The sequence below is a fragment of the Sabethes cyaneus genome, chromosome 3 (genome assembly GCF_943734655.1).
Source record: "Sabethes cyaneus chromosome 3, idSabCyanKW18_F2, whole genome shotgun sequence".
NCBI classification, from domain to species: Eukaryota; Metazoa; Arthropoda; class Insecta; order Diptera; family Culicidae; genus Sabethes; species Sabethes cyaneus.
In genome coordinates, this window is record NC_071355.1 from 4,949,893 (window position 1) to 4,970,517 (window position 20,625).

Consider the following 20,625-nt stretch of genomic DNA (forward strand, 5'->3'; position numbering starts at 1 on the left):
TTGCGCGCCCCGTTTGAGGGTTACCCCTCGGGTCCCCATGGGAACCGGTACCGGATCGGTAGCAGCATAAATCGATAGACGACCGCTGCTGGCTGCTTGTTTGGGTTGCTTGGCAGGCGCACCTCGTCCAAGGTTGCTGTGTCGTTTTTCTCGCCTGCCCGACTTGGCACAGTTTGCAGTTCCGCGCTAGGCTTCGGCGGTAAAGGATGCCCCCGGTTGGAAGATGGTCTCGATCCCTACCTAACCTAGGTCTAGGTGGTGCAAAAGTGAAAGTGACCTGCTTTCGCTCGGTTGCCCCGTGACTGGTGGCAGTTGTAATTGAACTTTGTCCTGTTGGCTGATCGATCCCGGGAAACGGTTCTGGTTCGGGAATAAGTGTGTTTCAGAAGAAAAAAGAACCTTTACCAAGTTCTAGTCTAGTGAAAATGAATACTTCAAAATGGCTTCCGAGGCAGCACCACGAAGTGGTCAAACTTTTCGACCAAACGCGAACCGTGGAACGGGAGTTCCGCATTCTCGGCAAGCGGTTCGCGACGGATATTAACCTGGATCTGCCGGATTACTACGTAAGTATTGTCAGTCAAGTGCGCTCGTTTAAACATCCACCGCGTGGACAGAAAATCGATCCGGAAAATTAATTTTCTTTGTGGTTGCCAAAAATTGCCACTTTGTTCTCGGTATTGATTCGGAACTGCTCTTTGATGATGTGCTTTCAATACACCGCGTTTTCTGCAATCGACTTTTATAGCTACTAGACAATAAAAGACAAACAAACAATAAATCAGTCGTCTCTATAATCTATGTGGTGAGTGGATTGAAAACTATATTGAACTTGACTATTTCAGTGCATATTATAGTTAAAACTAATGTCAGCAAATATTGCATCTGAGATTGGAACGTGTCAAATAAATACTGTGGGAATTGGAAGGACATTCTTTCTTTCAAAAACATTCGAGCAGAGGTCTAGCGTTCCCATGGGCGCATCGCTGTCCGTCACGTATCGAACCGAATGGGGAATATCGAAGTAAGCGATTGTGTGGTTCTGTATCGCGAGTTTTTGGAGCTTTCGTATTAAAAACTGCAAAAAAAAATCCCTAAAATAAGTGCATATCTTTCGCGGTTTTCCACTCCCGAGCAAAAAGCAAGCGAATCTTCTGGGTAGTGTCCGTCGTGGCAGATGGAAGTTGTATGCGCCTATACTCCAGACGTTAGGAGCGGCTCACAACTGCGCTTGAGTCGGTATGGTTGAGTCTCCGATGTTAAAACCAAGGCGGTAGCCACGTCAAACGGCTTGGCGGTGGTACCTGCAACGAGCTGGGAACGGATTTCGTGTTCTTAAAAGTGGTTCAGCCACTGCTTGTGAAAACAATCTACCCGTGGGAGAACGACGAGAACGACGAAACGAACTGACTACAGCCCTTGAGAAGAGAAAGCGTAAGCAGGAGGACGACGATCGTGTAGAACTAGAACAACTATTCCGGAATAATGACAAGTTAAAGTTCAATGAGAAGGCGAATCGATCTCGTAATGGCTTCATACTAAAACCTGTCATGCGTAGGAAAGAGAAAGGAAACCTGGTTACAAGCGAGCGCGATTTAGATTAATCACCCTTATTCTGCGAGTCACATGACTCAATACGACAATTGTCACTTGGGTGACTCGTCACGGCGAGTCGAGTCACCTAAGTGACAATCATGTCACCTAGGTAAGAAACCCTTGTCACTTAAGTGACAAAGCGAGTCACCTAGGTGACAATTGTCACCTGATTCGCAGTGACTGCAACATAGTCACGTCACTCGCCTCGCAGAACAAGGGTAATTGGGGCAAAATTTTCACTTTGACTTTCAACTTGAAGTTTTATTTGAAGCTAGCTGACCCGACAAACTTCGTATTGCCACAAATTAAACTGTGTTGTACATAAATCGTGAATCTCGGATGACCTTTGTCACAATCTCGAGTTTTGCAAATCTGTGAGGAGCTCAACCTTAGATGATTCATTTCGGCAGTTACGTTACTATGAAAGCATGGGTAGTTTAATATACAAATTTGCAACTTTTCCTCAAAGTAGAAAGTAAAGTAGAAACCCCCTCCCTCCACCTTGCCCACGTTGCTTAGCCAGATAAAACAAAGCGGATAGCACTTAAATATTCGTCGTGATTGTATAACATTTCGCCGTAGTCGTCAGAGAAAAAAATCCTGTCTCCAAGAACCCCCGAATGTCAAATTTGGTTTTATTTGCTTGGTTAATTCTTAAAATATGAGGAAATTTGTATTTCATTTATAAGGGAGCCCCCTCTTTTAAAGGGGTAAGGGGTCATAATTCTCCATACAAAAAATTCCTGCAACCAAAAACCCCACATCCCAAATTTGGTTCCAGTTTCTTGATTAGTTCTCGAATTATGAGGAAATTTGTATTTCATTTATAAGGGAGCCCCTCCTCTTAAAGGGAGGAGGGGTCATAATTCGCCATACAAAAAACTCCTGCCTCCCAAAACCCCCCACATGCCAAATTTGGTTCCAGTTTCTTGATTACTTCTCGAGTTATGAGGAAATTTGTATTTCATTGGTATGAGAGCCCCCCCGTCCTAAAGGAGAGAAGGGTCCTGGTTCACCATAGAAAAAATTCTTGCATCCGAAAACTCCCTCATGCTAAATTTGGTTTCAGTTCTTGATTACTTCTCGAGTTATGTTCGAGTTACGCAGAAATTTGTGTTTCATTTGTATGGGAGCCCCCTCCCTCTTAATGGGAGGAGAAATCTCTAACCATTATAAGAACCTTCCTCGGCCCCAAAAAGCCCTACATGCAAATTTTCACGCCGATCGGTTCAGTAGTTTTTGATTCTATAAGGAACATACGAACAGACAGACAGACATAAATCCATTTTTATTATATGGTTTATTTCTAGTTCCCGTCGTAGTAAATAAAACCATTCTAATTTTCATCATTTGTTGGATAGATTTAATGAATACTCCAAAAGTTCTTGTGCTGATTTGACTAAAACACATTTACCTTCCGATCCGCGAACTTAGAAATCACTGAAAAGCGATTATTAAAGCATTTTATTGAAATTACGCAACTGACATGTTTTCCTAAATTCGCCGCAGCGTTTTGAAATCCGTCCATCAAAATTTTTCATCGTCCGAACTAAAAATCACAATAATGTTTACGAAGATAGCGCGCGTATTTGTGTAGGACAGCATGAAAAATGTTATTCTGCAAAATTTCTGTAGGTTATGCAAGTTTTCCCGGCTGCATAATAACAACAATGCGTTGCGTGGGTTATTTTCATTTTATGAATGACGGAAATTGAAACGATTAGTCGACATTTTCTTCTTCGTCGCACGAAAAAACGTTGGAAATTTGGCTGCTAGGAATTCTTTAATGAAAAACTACAAGGTATACAGCCCTAAGGGTTGTACGAAAGGGTGACGTAAGACTATATCAGATCATCAGATCAAAGACTAATGCAAACTGCATTTCTGGCATATGTATGTTTATAAGAATCTGTGAGTGCCATTGTTTAAGTGAATGTTTAAAAGAGAAGAGCGAAATATTCAGATTCAATTCTTCATTGAATGCAATGGTGGCTTTGAAAATACGTGGATGGGGCTTCACAAGTACAACGCCTGCAACATTTGAGACATAGAAAATTCGTTTAAAAATCACTTGTGTGCGTCATAAAGGTTGAAATGGAAATGAATTATCCTCCTACCACAGGGGTGAGGGGTCTCAAAGCACCATAAAATAAATAAAATCAAAATAAATTCATGCCTCCAAAAAACCCCACACGCCGAAGGTGCCATTTGCTTGATAAGTTCTCGAGTTATGAAGAAATTTGTATTTCATTTGTATGGGATCTCCCCTTCTTAAAGAAAGCAAAGGTTCTAATCCAACATAGAAAAAATCGCCCCCCCCCCTGTTAAAAGACGGATGGGTCTCATTATACCATAGAAAAAATTCCTGCCTTCTAAAACCCCCACATGCCAAATTTGGTTTCATTTGCTTGATTAGTTGTAGAGTTATGAGGAAATTTGTATTTCATTTGTATTGAAGCCCCCCTTCTTAAAAGAAGGGGTCTCAGTACACAATAGAAAAGCATCTTACCTTCAAAATTCCCACAAGCCAATTTTAGTTTCTTTTGCTCGAATAGTTCTCGAGTTATCTGGAAATTTAAATATTATTCGTATGGGGGCCCCCTCTTCTAAAGAGGAAAGGGGTCTCAATTTACCATAGAAAAAATTCTTGCCTTCTGAAACCCCTACATTCCAAATTTGGTTCCATTTGCTTGATTAGTTCTAGAGTTTTGAGGAAATTTGTATTTCATTTGTATAGGAGCCCCCCCCCCTTTTACGCCCCCCCTTAAAATTGCTCTCCTACCCCCTAAAAAATGCTGGTCATTTTATCTATTCAACGACATACGAATTGTTCAGTTTCGTTTAGTAGTTTAGTAGTTATTAGCATTTGAAATCTTTCATTCAAACGTCACACCTCTATTTTCGTTTTCACAAAGTGCTACCCAGTCCCAGTATAGTAAACAAAGACGTAGTCCTACGTCGAAAAAGCATTTAAATAGATCTCAGCTCACTTAGATCCAATGAGGTTTAAAAAGGTGTGGCAGATGAAGACATTTGATGGTATTAGTAGAGAAAAATCAGAAAACGACGTCAAACTACAAAAACAAACCGCGTCGGACAATGGGGTTTGTTTTTGGAGTTTGACGTCACGCTTCATCGTGATTGGTCGATTTACGATTTCACTCACACCATGATGAAATTTCTTCATTGCACTAACACCACTTAACCAACTTTGCCACACCTGTATATATCACATTGACTTAGATCGCGTTTGAGAGGCAACAAACTAATATACAGCACTCGTGCGCTAATTGCACGTTCTCTAGTCGCACCGTCTTTTAATTGCACGTCCGTTAGTTGCACGATCGTGCAACTAAAAAGCAGTTATCTGTCAAACTACACGTGGTTTCTCAGGTGGTTGCTATAAACAAAAATGCAGCGTTGCCGAATGCAAACTCTCTATCTCTACAATACGTAGATACCTTACAAACAAATTCATGCAAATTTTACCAAACTTTGGCTAATTGAACACATATTCATCAAGCTTTTAGTTCGTTTGCAATTAAATATTTTTCCCAAAATTTAGCGTACGTATGAATGCATGTGAAGAGTTCTTTACAGTGATAACACATCACTTTTTACAATAAATATTGGCAACCATCGTGCAATTAAAAAACGAAATTCGCTAATCGCATCGCCTCATTCGTGCAATTAACGAACGAGTGCTGTATTAGGGAATAACTAATTTTGCATTGTGTGTCATAAAAATCGCTGATAGTTTTAATAATTTGTGTTGGATAGGACGGTAATAGGCAATTACGACGAAGCAGCAACATACCCTAGCTTCCATGGGAAATTTATCAAACTTAATTAGCTGTCTTATTTTTTTTTATCACCATCCGAAGAAGGTCAATTTTTTATGCAAACGTTATGGGAATTAGAACTTTCCACTTTAGCGTTTGTTCTAGGCGAACTAGAAGTACGATTGCACGGAGCGTTATTTGTTCATGTCTCCTGTTTCATACTGACATTTTAAGATTCTACAACCTGCATACTGATACCGTTCCGAAATGTTTGATAATTGATAAAAATTTCGTTGGAGAATGGCTGGATAATGCTTAATACAGACCCCATAGTGGTCCTCAGTCTTTTATCCATCAACTCCTATCTCTACTTCTTCGTGGTACATTCAAATCTCGTTTTACGTCCACTATTGGGGGGACCAGTACAAATATTTTGTAAAGCTTTTGTCCTTCTGGTGTTGGGCAACTGAGAGGGGGGGTAGGCGAAAAATAAACAAAGATTTTTTTAATCGAGCAAAGAAAATATGCGCTTTAAGCATTTTTAAAGTGTGAACGTGAAAACCAAATCGATTCTTTCTTTTCATATACACGTTATTATTTTCCATGCAAAAACTAACAAAAAGGAAGACAAAAATGAAAGAAACTTTTTTTTGTCGATTTTCTAAAATTCCATGGTTCAAATTTTCATTTCTGTTTCGTGTTAGGAGCGTTAACTCCACTCGTACACTCATTTTTCAAGTTTTTCAGGCCGTTGAGCCCACAGACAATTGATTTTATAAAAAAATTACCTCATCTCTTACAATTTTTTTTTTGCCTGCTGATTTTTCACGCCAATTTCCAAGGGGGTATTGACAAAAACTTTAAAAATAATTTGCAATTAACGGGCAAAATATTAACCAATTTCCAAACTATATAGTTAAATAACCACTGCAACTTAAAATACCTTGCCGAAGAAAGCAACTTCTTGTACAATGAAGATCATGAGATGGCAAATACAAAAAGCGGAGGGGTTGTGCACAAGACACGACCGCATAGGTGACGTAGGACCACGTAAGTCTCTTCGCAGCGATAATAGCATGTATCCATGAATGAAAGATGAAACCAAGCTGCAGACGTTCTGGAAGTGGCAGAAAATGCCACCAGTGATTAGAAAACTTATTCCCGCCATTTGTTGGTCGTTCGCAACGGCGAAAAATTCTACTTTTCCCTCATTACCTGTGTTATTATGGTATTAACTGGGCAAGAAAATATAATACACTCTTCAATCGTTGTATGGCCCTTAAAAGGACCGATTGTTTGATTATCATAACTTCAGCTTGCAATAAACTTACACTGACGCATTTAGCATAATTTCTTTTCGGTAAATTGGAGTACCGATAATCGCAAACCAGGCACAACTTGTTGCAACGAGTCAACCGGAAAGCCTCCTCAGCTATGCGATCTAAAATCTCATCGACGAAGCCGTTCGTGACGGTCATGAGCCACGATGAAATACCAGTCCGGGTGGCCAGTTGCAAGTGATGTGGAATAATTTTTCTGGTCTTTTGTTGTCGCGAGCAGCATTTCCTGCCAATTCAAGCACTTTCGCAGCTTTCTGTGATGAATATTTACATCACAGCAGCCAGCTGTCCAATAGTTTCCTTTTCTCTTGCTGATCGCCGGCTTACCTTTTGTTATATATCAGAGCAAGTGACAAGAATCGGCTGTGCTACGTAGATAATGGAATTCCATAATTTGAAAAATGAATATCTGTCCTATTTTTCATGGTCCGTCATTCCATCACCTACGTTGATGGTGATGGATTGATTTGTTCTACTATCTATAATCAGCAGGACTAACCCAGCAAATACTAAAAAGGCCGCCTGTGAAATCTATCGATAATAAAAGTTCAAGTCCTAAAGACGTGGTTTTAGGTCCAATACTTCACATTTCATTAAAATGTTATGCCCGATTCAAATCTAATCAAAGTTCAATTTCAAGTTTGTATTTCCTATAGTTTGTTTTCGCTGTGTTCAGTATCGTTGATATAAAACCTGCACTGCATTTTTTGACGCAGGACAACGTCTTATGGTAAGGTTTGAGATAGGGTGTCATTCCGAAAACATATTTCTCGAAAGGTGGTCAGGTTTTGAACGCTAATAGCTTCCCGCATAAATGAAATCAGTTGTGAAAATGGTCATAATCATATCGCTATTATAATCCACGGTTACAGTACATTCCAAAAACAAAAATTACGATGGCGTCTACCATTTACATTATGGTTCAACCATTATCATTATGTTCATCATATCCTACGCTTCAAAAATATGTATGGAAAATCACTCGTTTTCGTATGGTAAACATTCTTAACGACCCATTGTTTTTATGGTTACTTGTCGAAAAACCATAGCTAATATAGTTGATATTATACAAGGCAACAGTTTTAGCACGGTGAGGCACCAATTCACAAATGGTTCTAGATTGGAAGCTAGATGATAATGGCTATGGTTAGAGTATTGTTCCACATAATGCGGGTTGGCGGTTTCCCGAACGATTTTCAATGGTCTTACACCAATCGATCGGAAGATCTTCTATGCGTTGACCCAAATGAAGATAAGTATTTATTCTTGAGGTTGAACTATTGAAAAATTTAAAATAATAACCAAACTTCTCGCTTCTTGACTGGTTGTTGGAAATGACGTCATCAAAGTGGTAACGCGTTTTCACGCTTCGGCTTATAATTCAATCAATTCTTTATAGATTTCCCAGATATTTACACCAATCGAATTTACGAATTTACAAAATCGAATTGGAAAATATAGAAAACCATTGATTTTCAAGGTGCTTTATTGAAAAATTGAAAATAATTCTAACTCGGTCTGACTAGAAACTCTTGCTTTGTAATTGGTTGGAATAATTTTTAATTATTTTCGAACAAGTTTTGATACAATTCAGGAATCAACGAGAAATTTGAAGGAAAATTCTATTTAATTCTACTATAACAAAGTTACAAGAGAATTAAATGGAATCCTGCCCTTTCTCGTTGATTGCTAATTGGCTAGAAAATTCCTTATTGTGATGTACCACCAACGGCAACACGGGCGGTGCCGCAACAATTTTAATTTCAATCATCGTCACATTGAAAACTAGTCTGCCGTGAACAAGTGATAACAATTAAAACTAAGTTAACACCAAATTAAACACTAATTAACCGCAACAAATGCGCAGGAAAATGCATTAAAACTAAACACAATGTTTTGTTTTAATAAATACTGCTGGCCCAATAAATTTTATTGTGATCAGCGGAGAAGAACAATCTTTTGACACATTCCAAGCACTTGTACACCAAGAAATCAGTATTTAAAAATGCATATTTCAACTCGAATTATGCTGGATATGAACCAGTGATTATTGAACTACAAAGAAAACGCAGTTCTCAACACAATCAACATACAGAACGTTTAATAATTAGCACATTACACACAGTACAGATATTAAAACATGGTAGAAAAGCGGTATTTCTGCGATGGTGTCCCGTTACGAAATGTAACTTGTTATACCTACCTACCTATACCTACCTACCTACCTTGAAATTGAACTGAAGTTGTATTTGATATTGAGGTTAAATTTAGATTAATTTAAGTTTGAACTTTTATTTTATGTTGAACTGAATACCAGTGTATTATACTTAAGTCAGCGGTATTTTGTCCAGTTACGGAAGTATGTCCGAGATTTTACTGTAGCACCGGTGTTGTACCAAAACTGGATTGTGGTGAGTAATGGCTAGAAGCTATTGCGAACCGTGGCATTCATAGGGAAGGCTGATTTGTCGCCCGGAAGGGCCGTGGTTAAGAAAACTGGAACACCACCCTTGGTGGGCCCAAGTAGGGGCACACTAGGGCACGCGATCCATATTCTTTATAAGATGGATTTCAAAACAAAAAAAAATCAAAGTTTAGCTCGGAAGTCTGGAGAATTTAATTTGTTCACCCGGCCTTTTTCCCGATAAGTAAGTTATTGTGCAAGAGCAGTTTCTTGTAAAATTTCAAATTCAATGATTATAATAATTAATTGCGTTGTTGGCAAAAGCACTCGTAAAACTTTGAACATCAGTTTCCATGTTTCTTGGAAATGTTTATTACCAACAACTGTATAGCCCGATTGTGTTTCAACCAGAAAAAAAAACCTTCAAAGAAAACGATGTCATCCTGCCAGTAGTGTAACGAATCCAGTTAAGCGTGAAACTTGCCGTTGCTTGGATTTTATTTAAACTAAACTATAAAAGCTGCATTGTAGTCACTCAAATTCAATACAACAGATCGCACCAGGATGGCAACAAAAGCTTTTCTGTTCGGCGTGCTGCTAACGGTGGGAAGTACAACTGCCGATCCGGACAAGATGGAGTGTACCTCGGAAGACGATACAGGAAAGGGAATTTTCCCCAGTAAGGAAGCCGAACCGCATCAGTTCCCCTACCATGCGATTGTGGTAACCTACATCGGAAACGGATACGACAAGTATTGCGGCGGATCTGTACTGACGGCAAACTACGTACTCACGGCTGCCCATTGTCTTAATGTCAACGGTTCGGTGTCAGACAAAGGAAAAGTTATTCTCGGTGCCTACAATAAATTTAACGACGAAGAAACGCAGCAAAGGATTCGATATGGTTCGATCAACATTCACCCAGAAGCTAACGGTCCTCGCAACAACATTGCCACCATTCGTACGGCACAGCCCATCGTTTTCAATGATTTCGTGCAACCGATTGCGCTACCAGGAACTTCCGACGACCGAACGTTCGCCGGAACGAGCGGCATTCTCTCCAGTTACGGGCGTTGGTCCGAGATTTTACTGTACACCGGCAATATCGTACTGACCAATGCTGACGGCTCACCGGATTTGGTCGAGGACGAAAGAAAGGCACAGTTCCTTTGGTTGTGCATCGTAGGGGACCTCGGGAAGTGCCAAGGCGACTCCGGTAGTCCGCTTGTCATACAGGAACAGGACCACAGTGTGCAGATCGGCATCAGTATGTCCGTTCCGAACGAGGGATGCGGAACAACCTATCCTGCGCGGTATCTTCGCGTTTCGCACTATCTGCGCTGGATCGCCGAAAACTCGGATGTAGTGCAGCCTGCGTGAACAACCTTCAACAACAATCTTCGAAAGTTTATTTGTGTTAGCTATCGTAGCAGTGTACGATATAATGTTCTTTAACGTATCTTGGACCAAAATTATATTATTTTTTTCTGACTTTTCCAAAATTATGCATTTTTTATTTGATTATTTGATTATATTTTTTATTTATTTCACCACACTGCGTCCGGCATCTTTGCAACGTGGCCGGCCCATCGTAGTCTCCCAACTTTCGCCAGGTGTACGATGGGAATCTCTCCAAGTAGTGCCTGCATCTCATGGTTCATACGCCTACTACGCCACTCTTCGCAGATGAAAAAGAATTTTTCATTTTCTTGATTCCAGCAAGAATCATGGGTTGAGTATTCTCGAACGTGTTTAAATCAAATGTGTTAGTAGGTAAGTCAGTAACTGCTTGTACAAATTTTTGGTCAGAAGCAACGCACGATACAAAAGCAGAGGTAAAGAATCTAGCAAATTGCTCGCAAGTTTTAGATTGCGAAGACAATTGTTCATGCTCAAGAAACGTGACTGACGCGAAATTTTTGGCTGCAAGTTAAATTGCGCTCTCAATAATTTTCCAGTTTTTCGTTGCAATTTAATTTGGTCGTTGATTGACCATTGTAAGTGTGGTTGATTGTAGTCACCACCTGCTAATACGGTTTCAATTGGTGCTCCTTCATCTCATATCTCACGGATCAATGAAATGTGTTGTTCAAAAACTGCAACATCACGACTTTTGTTCGGAGGCAAATAGACAGCACTATGTTTTAACCAATTATTATTGCAAAACATACCTGCGAAATTGTTGAACCGAGCGCGTCTCGATGGGTTGTTTCTGGCGCTTTTTCCTCCTCAGGATCGCGCTCAACTCATTCTGCCCGCGTCGATACTTGGTCAAATTCTTCCTAGCGGCAATGCTTAGATAGTTTTTTTTTTTCCTCTGCATCGCTTGTTGGCATTCCCCATTAATCAACCATCCATCCATCTCCGAGGGTCGAAGCACCTAGCTCTACAGAAGAAGGTAAAACTTCATCCAGCACGCGCGCGTGTTTCTCAGTAACTCGCGGCGTGTCTAACTGCCTAATGTTTAACTGTGGCCTTGCCGCCCGGCTTTGTCGCGAGATATAAACCGTCGATAGTTTTGACCGCAAATGTACTACTACCAGGTAAAGGTTCGAGTCGACCACCGCCAAGGGCGCTAGCTCTAGGGGCTCCAAAACCGGCCTGAACCTCAGTAAGGCACTCTCGAGTGTAACGAAGCAAGGGGGGTACGAATCATGTATGGAAGTGGATAAAATTAATAGACTTCGGAGAAACACTGTGAAAAGAAAGAAGAAGCGCCGAATCGAGCTCTCAGAGAGCCGCCACAATGTCACGCTACGGCTCTGGAACCAGATCTAGAATCTGGGTCCAAAATCTGACAAATTTAATACAAAAACGTGGTCCGCAATGTAGTTCCAATCTGTTTTTGATAAAAATCGCAGTCCACGATAAAGGGTAAACAACGTATTTTGGACCCCATCAGCAGCTGTACTTAATTTGGACAGCAATAGCAAAATCAAATGGATGTGTCCAAATTAAGTACAGCTACTGACGACGTCCAAAATAAGTTGGTTAACCCTAGTCCAGGTCCAGAAACTGGTTTGAAATCTGATCCATAATCTGATTGCTGGTTTAAAATCTTATGTGGCCCAAAATTTACTCCAAAATGTGGTTTATAAGCTGGACCAAAATCTAATAGAAAATGTGGTTCAGAATCTGGTCTTGATCCAGAATGTGGTTCAAAATCTGGTCCCACATCTGATCCAAAATCTAATCGAAAAAAATTAAATCCAAAATATTATCCAAAACCTGGTCCAAAATCTATTTCAGAATCTGATGGACGTTCAACATCCAGTTTAAGTCCAAAGTCTGGTCCAAACTGTGGCCGAAAGCTCATCAAAACTGTAGTCCAAAATCTAGTCCAGATCTGTTCCTGAATTTGTTTGTTACAAAATCTGGAACAAAATTGGTGAAAAATATGGTTTCCAATCTAATCCAGATCCAAAATATGGTCCAGAATTTGGTTTAAACTCGGAACCAAAATATAGTTGGTGGTTTGAAATAAGATAAAAAATGTGGCTCAAAATCTAATAAAAAAAAACTGTGATCCTGCAAGGTTCGCAATTTGGTCCAGGTCCAAAATTTGATCAAAACACGGTCCAAAATATTATTCAAAATGTGGTCAAATCTGATAAAAATGTGGCCCAAAATCTATACCTATAAAAATGAATTTCTGTCTGTATGTTCCTTATAGAATCGAAAACTACCGAACCGATCGGCGTGAAAATTTGCATGTAGGGGTTTTTGGGGCCGGGGAAGGTTCTTATGATGGTTAGGGACCACTTCCCCACTAAGAGGGGGGGGGGGGGCTCTCCCATATTAAACACAAATTTCTGCATCATTCGAGAACTAATTAAGCAACTGGCATGAGGGGGTTTTTGAATACGAGGATTTGTTTTATGGTGAATTAGGACCCGTCCCCGCTTTAAGAGGAGGGGAAGGAATACAAATGAAATATAAATTTCCTCATAACTCGCGAAGTAATCAACCAAATGGAACCAAATTTGGCATGTGGGGGTTTCAGGGGCCAGGATTTTTTCTATGGCGATTTATGACCCCTCCCTTCCTTAAGACGGGGGGCTTCCTTATAAATAAAATACAAATTTCCTCATATCTCAAGAACTAATCAAGCAAATGGAACCAAATTTAGCACGTGGTGACTTTAGGAGGCAGGATTTTTTTCTATGATGAATTAGGACTCCTCCCCCTTTAAGAGGCTCCCATACAAATGAAATACTGCCAAAAAAAATCATCTAAAGTTGAGCTCTTCAGAAACTTACAAAACTCGAGATTGTGACAAAGGTCATCCGAGATTCACGATTTATGTACAACATTGTTTAATTTGTAGTAATACGAAGTTTGTCGGGTCAGCCAGTATAATATAAAATCTGATACAGCTCCAAGACCTGGTTCAGACCCTCTAAGATGTGGTCCAAAATTAAGGTAAGGTCTACAATCTGGTTCAGGTCCAGAATCTGGTCCAAAATTTGATCCGAAATCTGATAAAAAGTCTAGAATTTGGCTCAGGTCCAAAACATGGCTTTCATCTAGAATGTGGTCCAACATCTGGTCTAAAATCTGATAAAAAATGCGGTCCAAAATCGGGTCCAGAATCTAGTCCAAATCTGTTTCAAAATTTGCTTCAAAATCTGATAAAAAATGTGGTCCAAAATTTTGTGCTGGTTCAGATTCTGGTTGGTGGTTGAAAATCTTATCAAAAATAATAAACTGGGAAGGAACACTGATTTAAGAAATTAGGGATCTTCGTCAAGGGCGCCTAAATGCTAATTCGGGTCTTCGACAAGGGCACCACAATGTCACGCTACGGCTCTTCGAGTCGATATCCGCAGCCAGAAGGGAGCGTGCGTTGGTGATATTCGAGAAAGGCCGCTCTGGAAAAATTAGGCTTTGCCGCCGAGGATCCTCCACAACTTCTCGTCTTTGCGACAGCTCTCCTGCAATGCCACGATACCGAACTTTCGGGATCCCTACGAAATTTAGCGGTCTGCAGTTCCTGGTACCAAGTTCCCATTCCATGCCCTTATTTCGTCGCTTTTGTTCATGCCGAATGTTCTGATGTTCGACTTTCTTTGATTGTTCGTAATGTGTCAGATTAAGATAGTTTGCCTTACTTTAACCTCCTTTGTGCTGAAATTGAAATCCTCCAGTTTGTTCAACGTAGGTGATGGAATGACGGACCATGAAAAAAAGGACGGACATTCATTTTTCAAATTATGCAATTTCATTATCTACGTAGCTCAGCCGATTATTGTCGCTTGCTCTTATATATAACATGAGGTAAGCTCGCGAACAGCATTATTTAATCGCTAGCTGAAATACTGTCAACATCTCATCGACATGCCTAGAGGCAGCAAAGGAGGAAAATTCAGGGGCAAGCCAACGTTACACTCGAGGCGTGCAGGTTTGCAGTTCCCGGTCGGTCGTATTCACCGGTTGCTGAGGAAAGAAATCTATGCCGAGCGTGTTGGAGCTGGAGCTCCAGTTTATCTGGCTGCCGTGATGGAATATTTAGCTGCGAAAGTGCTTGAATTGGCAGGAAATGCTGCTCGCGACAACAAAAGACCAGAATTATCCCGTGTCACTTTCAGCTGGCCACCTGGACTGGTATTTCATCGTGGCTCAGGACTGTCACGAACGGCTTCGTCGATGATATTTTAGATTGCATAGCTGCTGAGGCTTTCTGGTTGGCTCGTTGCAACAAGCCGTGCCTAGTTTGCGGTTATCGGTACTCCAATTTATCGAAAAGAAATTACGCCAAGTGCATCAGTGCAAGTTTATTGCAAGCTGGAGTTATGATAATCAAACAATCGTTCCTTTTAAGGGCCATACAACGATTGAAGAGTTTATTATATTTTCTTGCCCAGTTAATACCATAATAACACAGGCAACGAGGGAAATGTAGAATTTTTCGCCGTTGCGAACGACCAATAAATGGCGGGAATAAGTTTTCTAATCACGGGCGGTATTTTCTGCCACTTCCTGAACGTCTGTAGCTTAGTTTTATGCATGGATACATGCTACTATCGCTACAAAGAGACTTACGTAGTCCTACGTCACCTATCCGGTCGTGTCTTGTGCACAACCCGCCTGAGTTTTGTATTTTCCATCTCATGATCTTGGTTGTACAAGAAGTTGCTATCTTCGGCAAGGTATTTTAAGTTACAGTGGTTATTTAACTATATAGTTTGAAAATTAGGGTTTATTTCTAATTCCCGTCGTAGTAAGGAAAGCCACTCTAATTTTCATCGTTTCTTAGGTGGATTTAAAGAATACTCCAAAAGCTCTGCTGCTGATTTGACTCAAACGCACTTACCTTCCGATCCGCGAACTTCGAAATCACTGAAAAGCGATTATTAAAGCATTTTATTGAAATTACGCAACTGACTTTATTTATAAAATTCGTCATACCGTTTTAAAATCCGTCCAAGTTTTTCATCGTCCGAAGTAAAAATCACAACAATGTTTACGAAGCTAGCACGCATGTATTTGTGTAGGACGGCATGACAAACGTTATTCTGCAAAATTTCTGCAGGTCATGCAAGTTTTCCCGGCTGTAGAATAACGACAATGCCTTGCGTGAGTTATTTTCATTTATGAATGACGGAAATTAAAACGATTAGTCGACATTTGTTTCTACGTCGCACGAAAAAACGTAGGAAATTTGGCTGGTAGGACTTCTTTAATGATAAAAAGCATTTAAATAGATCTCAGCTCATTTTGATTGATCGCGTAGGATAGTCAGCAAACTAAAATATTAGGGAGTAACTAATTTTGCATTGTGTGCAAGGCTGATATTTTTAATAATTTGTGTTGGATAGGACGGGAATAGGCAATTACGTCGAAGCAGCAACATACCCTATTGCATAAAAAAATCATTTTTCCTAGACGAAAGAGGAAATAGCTACCATTATTTATGATACAATTCCTGCACCCAGCGGAAACGCTCGTTTCGTACCATTTCAGTACATAATCAAGTTCTGTACCCTTCAGCAACATCGAAGTTCAATAAGTTAACCGTGGAATCTAACCACTCATCCATCGTGCCATTGAGTCTAATGCCGTCGACGTTGACCTTGCCCCAAGTTGCTGCCATATCAATTATAGCAAAAGGCAAATTCGCTTCCCCGTCCTTGGTATCGAACCGTACCCTGTAACGTCGTTATCATGCAGGAAAATCGTGATTTACGAGGACAATCAATTCCGTCGTGCGTTGCCATGTGATTCAGCGGAACTCGTTTACGCGAACTTCAAACTGCGCACAATCGAACGTTCATTCATTGATTCGTCGTTACCACAAGCACAACCTAACCTCATTTTCCATTGATTCGGCAGGAATTCGAACGGTTGCTACAACAAAGTCGGCTGGGTTTCGAACAGTCGGCCCACATCCAGATGCGCTTGATTCGGATGACGGCCACGTCGGCGGATAAGAACGTCGAGCGGAGCTTCTTCAAAATTCTGCTCGACCGCAAGGCGCACCTGATTCGGCAGAATCTTCGCAAGCGACACTTTCAGCTGACGTTTATCATCAACAAGATGATAAAGCTGATGCTCGGGTTGACGTACAGCTCCGAGATGGTCATCGACGGTTCGATGCTACTGGCGACGTTGCACAACGAGAGCGTGACATTGGCACTGAAAACGGCCAAAGCACGCACGCAGGACGGAGCGCAAATTTGCAGCAATACTTTTCCGGCGGTCATGATTGCGCCGAAAAAGATCGATATCGCAACGATTCTGCAGGTGAGGTTTCTTTTCCGATCGACTTACTTGGTGGATCGAATAATAAAGTTTGTTTTTGTTGCAGATTGTGACGAAGCAACGCTCGGAACAGTGCTGCGCCACGCTCATTAACTGCCTGTTGGTGTCCTGCAAGGGAGCAACGACGATCGCCATCGAAGACGACGAGTCGGAAACCTCCAGCGTGGAAATACTGCGCACTCTCACTGCGAATTTTAACGAAGGAACTATCAAGACGCAGGACGCAGCTCTACAGGAAGATTTGAATAACCGCCGGAAAAGTAGCGTAAACTTGATCGCCAGCGGCGAGATGCATCAAACTGCTCCGGCCAAACCGGCTAAAATAACACCGATCGTTAAACCGGAGGCCAGAGAACCAGACGAATCGGAGCACAATGTGAGCGGCAGTCCAATCCAGTCCAGGGGTGAGTAAACCAGTTAAAATTGAAATCTTATTTTCTAGGATCCTGCCATCAACTTCTTCGACGAAATGGCCGCCGAAGCGGTTGCGTACAACACGATCAACTATCTGGTCAACGAACCGGAAGGAATTGACTTGCTGGAGAATCTGATAACCGACGAAGAGATCTTCATTGCCAACATCCTGATGAAGGTGATCAAGCTCTGCCCGTCGGCGTTCGAGAAGGAGTTGAACAAAACCGAACTGATCAAGTGGGTTAATCGTGGAACGCGCGGTCTTTGGACGCAGGTTGGCGGAGCGCTCGAGCACGTGGTGCTCTGGTGGAGCAACTCGCCGCTTGCCTGTAGGCCGCCTGCCTGTGCCAAGTATCTGCGCGATTGGCTGCTGCTGATCAGTCCGGACGAAGCCCCCGAGCCGATACTGTCCATGCTGAAGGGATTGGGCGAAACGTTAACCGTACACGTTTCGAGCACGATCTGGGATCGGCAGTTTCGTCTGGCGGTTGTGGCCTCCAGCTTGGCCGTGGACTATCCCTTCGAGGAGTCCGAGTTCTACAGTGCTGGTATGACGGTAGGTTGAGGAGGATCGCTAGCGTGCCCAGACGTGAGCAAAAGCTGGGGCACCCGAGCTTTCGGGATGGTGAATCTTGTGTTACGTATCACGAAAATACTGGACGATTAGGTTGAAAACTACGGACTTTCGGATGCAATTGAATTTAAAATCCAAGTTGAAATTAAACTTAGAAGTGGATCAAAAATTAAAGTTGAAATTGGACTTGAAATCTGACTTAACGCAGGCCATTAAATTAGACTGGAATTTGGACTAGTTTGGGCTTGAAACTTAAAGATGAAATTTAACTTGAAATTAGACTAGACAATAAACTCGAAATTGAGCTTAAATTGGAATTGAAATTGGATAAAATTGCACTTGAGATTAGACTTGGAATTTTGTTTAAAATTAGCGTTTAACCAGAGTTTAAATTTGACTCGAAATTGAAAATTAAATTGAAACTAAATTAGACTTCAGTTTGAACTAATTTGAACTAGAATTTTTACTTCATGCCGGGCCTGAACATGGAATTAGTCAGTTTATGTTTTACTTGAAATTAGAATTGATATTTTTCGTCTTATTTTCCCTCAACGTTTACTTCTTTTCTATTCCGTTTTTTTCCAGTCCAGTTTTTCCACTTTTTGTTCCGTTTTTTCTCCTTTTCTTGGGTTTTGCTCTCACTTTCCTTCCGTTTTTCGACTTTTTCACCCGTTTTCCTTTTTTCTGTCCCATGTTTTCTGTTTGATTGTTACGTTCATCGTTATTTTCTGTCCTATTTTATCTCATTTTCAATCCTGTTTTTCACATGTTTTATTCACTCGGTTTTTGTCATTTTTTTTCCAGTTTGCCGTCTTTTCTCTTCTTTTTTCCCCTTTCTACCTTTCCACTTTTCGTTTATTCTAACCTTTTTTATCTCCATTCTTTGTTCCACGTCGGTTTCTTTTTTTCCTATTTTCAATCTCCCATTTGTTCGTCCGTTCTATCACGTTTATTCTTCTTTTGGCTGCCTTTTGGTTATCTGCTGTTTGTCAGCTTTTACCTCTTTCGTTTTACCTCTTTCATGTTTTTTTCTTCTGTCTCTTGTTTCTCTTTCAATATCCTGTTTAATCTCTTTTTCTTTGCCTCGTGTATCGGTTCTTTTTACACTCACGCTATTCTTCTTTTTTCCTTTTGGTTTATCTCGTTTTCTGTTTCATATCTTGTCTCGTTTTCTCTCTGGTTATCCCTTTTTCTATTCTGTTACCTTTGTAGTCTCAATTTCCCTTTTTCTCTCGTTTTTTTTTGGTCTCTACCCTCTGTTCTTTCTTTCTCTGTTTTTTTGTTTCTGTTTCCTCTACCGTTTTTCCCGTTTTGTACCTGAATCCTGATTTTCCTGTTGCGCTTTTGTCATTTTTCATTTTCTGTCTTTTGGGTTTTTCTTGTTACTTTCGGGTTTTTCTTTTGTTTGATCCTGGTCTCTTTTCGCTCCATTTTTATCCCCATTTTTTCGTCCTGCTTTTCAACCTTTTCTGCAGCGTTCTATTTTTCTTTGCCAAAACTTTTGCCCTCCGTTTTCATTTTTTCTCTTCATTTTGTTTACTCTTTCTATCTCCTTTCTCTCTCACTTTCGTCTTCGTTGTTCCTTTTCGTAATGCCTCATTTTACCGACATTCCAGTTTCGTTTATTCCGTTTTTGGTTTTCTTATTTGCCTTTCTTCCCTATTTTATTAACCATTTTTTAACCTTCTCTTTTTCGTTTTACTTCTTTCATGTTTTCTTCTTTCGATCTCTTTTTCTTTACTTCCTCTATTGGTTCTTTTTTTCTCTCTCTCTTACACCATTCTTCTATTCCCTTTTGGTTTATTCTTGTCTGGTTTTCCCTTTTTGCTGTCCTCTTTCTTTCTTCTCTGCCCTCTTTCTCTTTTGTTTTCCTGTTCCATTTTTCGTCTATTGTTTTTTTCTCGGTCAATTTTCCTATTCAGTCGATTTTCGTTAATTTCTGTGTTTCGACGTTTTTTTTCTTTTGTTCGGACCTGGTTTTTGTCTCTTTTAGCTTTTCTATCTCGTTGTTCATTTTTCTGCTTTTCTTCTCTTTATGTTATGTTTTATTCCGAACCTTTTGCCATCTGTTGATTTCATTCTCTTCTTTCATTCTTTTCTTTTTTTATTGTCATTCCTCCCTTATTCCGCTCTCGTTTTTCTTTTCTCTCCTTTCTTTTTCCCCATTTTTTCCTTTCTTTCTCGAGTTTCGTCCTCTCTGTTCTTCTTTTTCCTCTTTTTAATGAGTGTTTTTTCAGTTTTTTCGTGTATTTTCTTCTTCTGTATCATGTTTCTCTTTCAATATTTCGTTTGATGTCTTTTGCCTTGCTAGCCTCGCTACCCTCTTCGATTTCTATCATTTTTGTTGAAATACAGACCCAGCATTTGTTTTGTAAACTAAGCAACCTTACATTTATACGTTTACTACAAATACCACTAGCTCTGGTGTGAGTTAAACTCTTTGTTAATAAACCGTCACTGTGTTAACAACTCGTGTTTCTCTACAGGTTATGGGGTCCTACGCAACGGGTAACCATAGCAATCGCGAGTCGTGTTAGAAAATTTTCACTCATCGAATTTACTAGCAGTCACAAGTAATTTTTTCGTTGGAAGAACCGAAAAATTCAAGCATCGTGAACATGAAAGAGGACCGTGCTTAACGCGTTCACCGTTTTGACGGAAGGAATTTTTCAAATTGGAGTTTCCGGATGGAGGCATACCTGGAAGAGGTTGGTTTGCTCCATTGCATCCAGACGTCGTTGGAAGAGGAAGATT

General features: G+C 40.5%; 1 protein-coding gene across 1 annotated transcript in view; it reads left to right on the plus strand.

The window, feature by feature from the left end:
* Window positions 1-425: 425 nt before the first annotated feature.
* Window positions 426-20,625, plus strand: part of LOC128743756 (uncharacterized) — a 28,427-nt gene continuing 8,227 nt past the window's right edge. Inside the window, exons 1-4 of the mRNA XM_053840416.1 lie at window positions 426-566; window positions 16,455-16,865; window positions 16,930-17,259; window positions 17,326-17,853. Of these exons, the coding sequence (XP_053696391.1) occupies window positions 426-566; window positions 16,455-16,865; window positions 16,930-17,259; window positions 17,326-17,853 (1,410 nt within the window). The remainder of the gene's footprint in view (window positions 567-16,454; window positions 16,866-16,929; window positions 17,260-17,325; window positions 17,854-20,625) is intronic.